Source organism: Phytophthora infestans, genomic scaffold (genome assembly GCF_000142945.1).
Source record: "Phytophthora infestans T30-4 supercont1.1054 genomic scaffold, whole genome shotgun sequence".
NCBI lineage: Eukaryota > Oomycota > Peronosporomycetes > Peronosporales > Peronosporaceae > Phytophthora > Phytophthora infestans.
In genome coordinates, this window is record NW_003302817.1 from 6,162 (window position 1) to 8,429 (window position 2,268).

A 2,268-nucleotide genomic window follows, 5' to 3' on the forward strand; every position below is an offset into this window, starting at 1 on the left:
AACTTGCGGCTTGCTTCAGATCGTAAATAGCCTTGTTCAATAAGCAATCGGGGTCGCATGCTCCTTTAGCGCACAATGGGATCTTCACGTAAACGCGGTCTTTCAGCACGCTGTTAAAACACGCTGTGGCCGCGTCCCATTGCTCCATTACGTATCCGACCGAAACCCGTACGGTAGGTACCGTTTGAATCGAGTTCATGATTGCTACATGCGAGTAAGTTTCAAAGAGGTCTATCTCGATCTTCGGTTTTAACCTTTTCGCAACCAGACCTGCCTTGTATCACTGATCCGATCTCTTTTCGCTTCTATGCAAAGACCCATGGCCCCTATAAGCCACATCTCCGTTCTGCGTGGAGCGATCGTCCACGTTCCGTTCCGTTCGTGAGAGAGTAGCTCGACACGCGTCCACAGCCTAGCTAGTTATCGCCTGCACATACATATTGGGTGGGTCCGTCGTGTCACTATTCTCGCAGCATATACCAGTACTGTCTCACCAATTAGTCCGTCCTCGTCAATTCGGGCTCTCTTCGGTGATGAAGGTCCATCACTCTCTTTCGATTTTCGCTCTTCGTCAAACTCCTGTCGGTCTTCAAGTAGTAGGACGGGATCACGACCTTGTCGCGTCCGTTCATGGTTTTGTGACTGACGAGTGGGGTGTCTTTATAACAAAGAAAAATAAGAGCGAATGAATGGAGTTTGGGGCTCTTCTAGGAGCTGCGGTGGTGTAGCACAGGGTTGTCAGATACAGAACTCAGCAATTGCATCGAAGTTATTGGGAATCGAATTACGCGTCTTCCGGCGGTGCAATTGTGAACTTGATCTTCTTGATGGTCTGCCCAGCGAACTGGTACGTTTTGTCTGGTACTCTGGATGTGTCCGTGTCGTAGAAATAGCTCGTCCCCACCGTCTCCTCGAGCTGCTCATGCAGTTCGTACTCTCCGATTTTTAGCATCGGCCTTGCCGTGTCGATGCCCTAGTCATTCGAACCAAGCAGCACAACGTCAACATCCGAGTCCTTCTACTCTACCATTGAACAGTTCTCGCACCTCAAGCGTCGCAGAGCTGTAGTCATCGAACAATGGGTGGTTCTTAAAGTCGCATAGCTCCAGCACCACCAGCATCTCCTCCTCGTCTTCACTTTCGTCGGCATCGCCAGTTTCCGAGTTTGGAGCCGGAGCTTTATCTTCCAATTCGTTTGCGTCTCGCTTAGCGTTCACCTGCTCATTTGTCTGCTCTGTAACGTGCACGTCATTCTCCTCATTCCTTCCTTCCATTCCTTCACTCTCCGCTCTTCGTCGCTTTCCTGTTGCAGCATCAGCTCGACCATCGTCCTTCATGGTTGTGCCACAATACCGGTAATGTCCTCGCTTTTAAATGACACTGACAGTGTTTCACCTCATTTTAGTGACGTATTGACGCTGACCAGCCAAAGTCTCGATTGGCAGTTAGTTGATCACCTTCACCAGCTCCCGGAAGCAGGAAAAAGCCTTCGCTCAAATATTTCACATAGGTATTGCTCATATCCTCTGCATTCATAGAAAGGACCAGCTGCTCCTGCTCAAGCAGTCTTCTGAAGCGTTCAGTACGCAGCTCGCCAATCTTCACAATCCCCTGCTCCAGCTCCTTCCAAAGCTTGCCGTTAATCAGCTTATAGCTGGCAAACAACTGCTCTGTGGATTCCAGTCCCGCTTCCTCAACGTACGGTCAGAGCATGCGTTTCGGATGTACATATCAATAAGTATCTCGCTCATTAAATGCTGGTGTAGGGTTCTCTTTATATTTCCTAGAGGGGAACACATTTCCCTCTGTTGAATATTGCAGTTTAAAATGAGCTGGCGATCTTTGGCGCCCCATACCCCTTGAAATGGAACGCATATTTGGGATTCTGCGGGAGAGACCCTCGCGCCCCTTTTGCGTTTTTCCCAAAAACGCGTAATTTCGGAATTCTTTTCCTTTCGGGGCGGGAGGGTAAGGTCCCGGACAAGAATTTGGCTTTGTAAAGGAGCTCAATCCGGTCGGGTTTGGTCGAATAAACCGGTTTGGCCACTGGCTCTACCTTAACCTTAAAAGCGGTCTCTTCAAAAATCTCGCGTTCCAAAGCCTCTCTCGGGCTTTCCGGCTGCATCCAGCCGCCTGGAATTCCCCAAGGCTCCTTACGGTAAGTATGCTTGAGCAAAAGCACTTCTCCCTTGTCATTGGTGACGACGGCCAGAACAGCCAGCAGAAATTTGCTCGTGCGCACGATAAACCAGCCAGTCCTTCAAGCTT

The 2,268-nt window shown here is 49.7% G+C and overlaps 1 protein-coding gene across 1 annotated transcript; it reads right to left on the reverse strand.

Moving 5' to 3' along the window:
* Positions 1-784: 784 nt before the first annotated feature.
* PITG_22000 (uncharacterized protein) lies at positions 785-1,150 on the reverse strand (the record flags this gene model as incomplete). The annotated part of the gene is made up of 2 exons (XM_002894693.1): positions 785-973; positions 1,028-1,150. The coding sequence occupies 2 exons, from the start codon at positions 1,148-1,150 to the stop codon at positions 785-787; spliced, it is 312 nt and encodes a 103-aa protein (XP_002894739.1).
* Between the last annotated feature and the right edge of the window lie 1,118 nt (positions 1,151-2,268).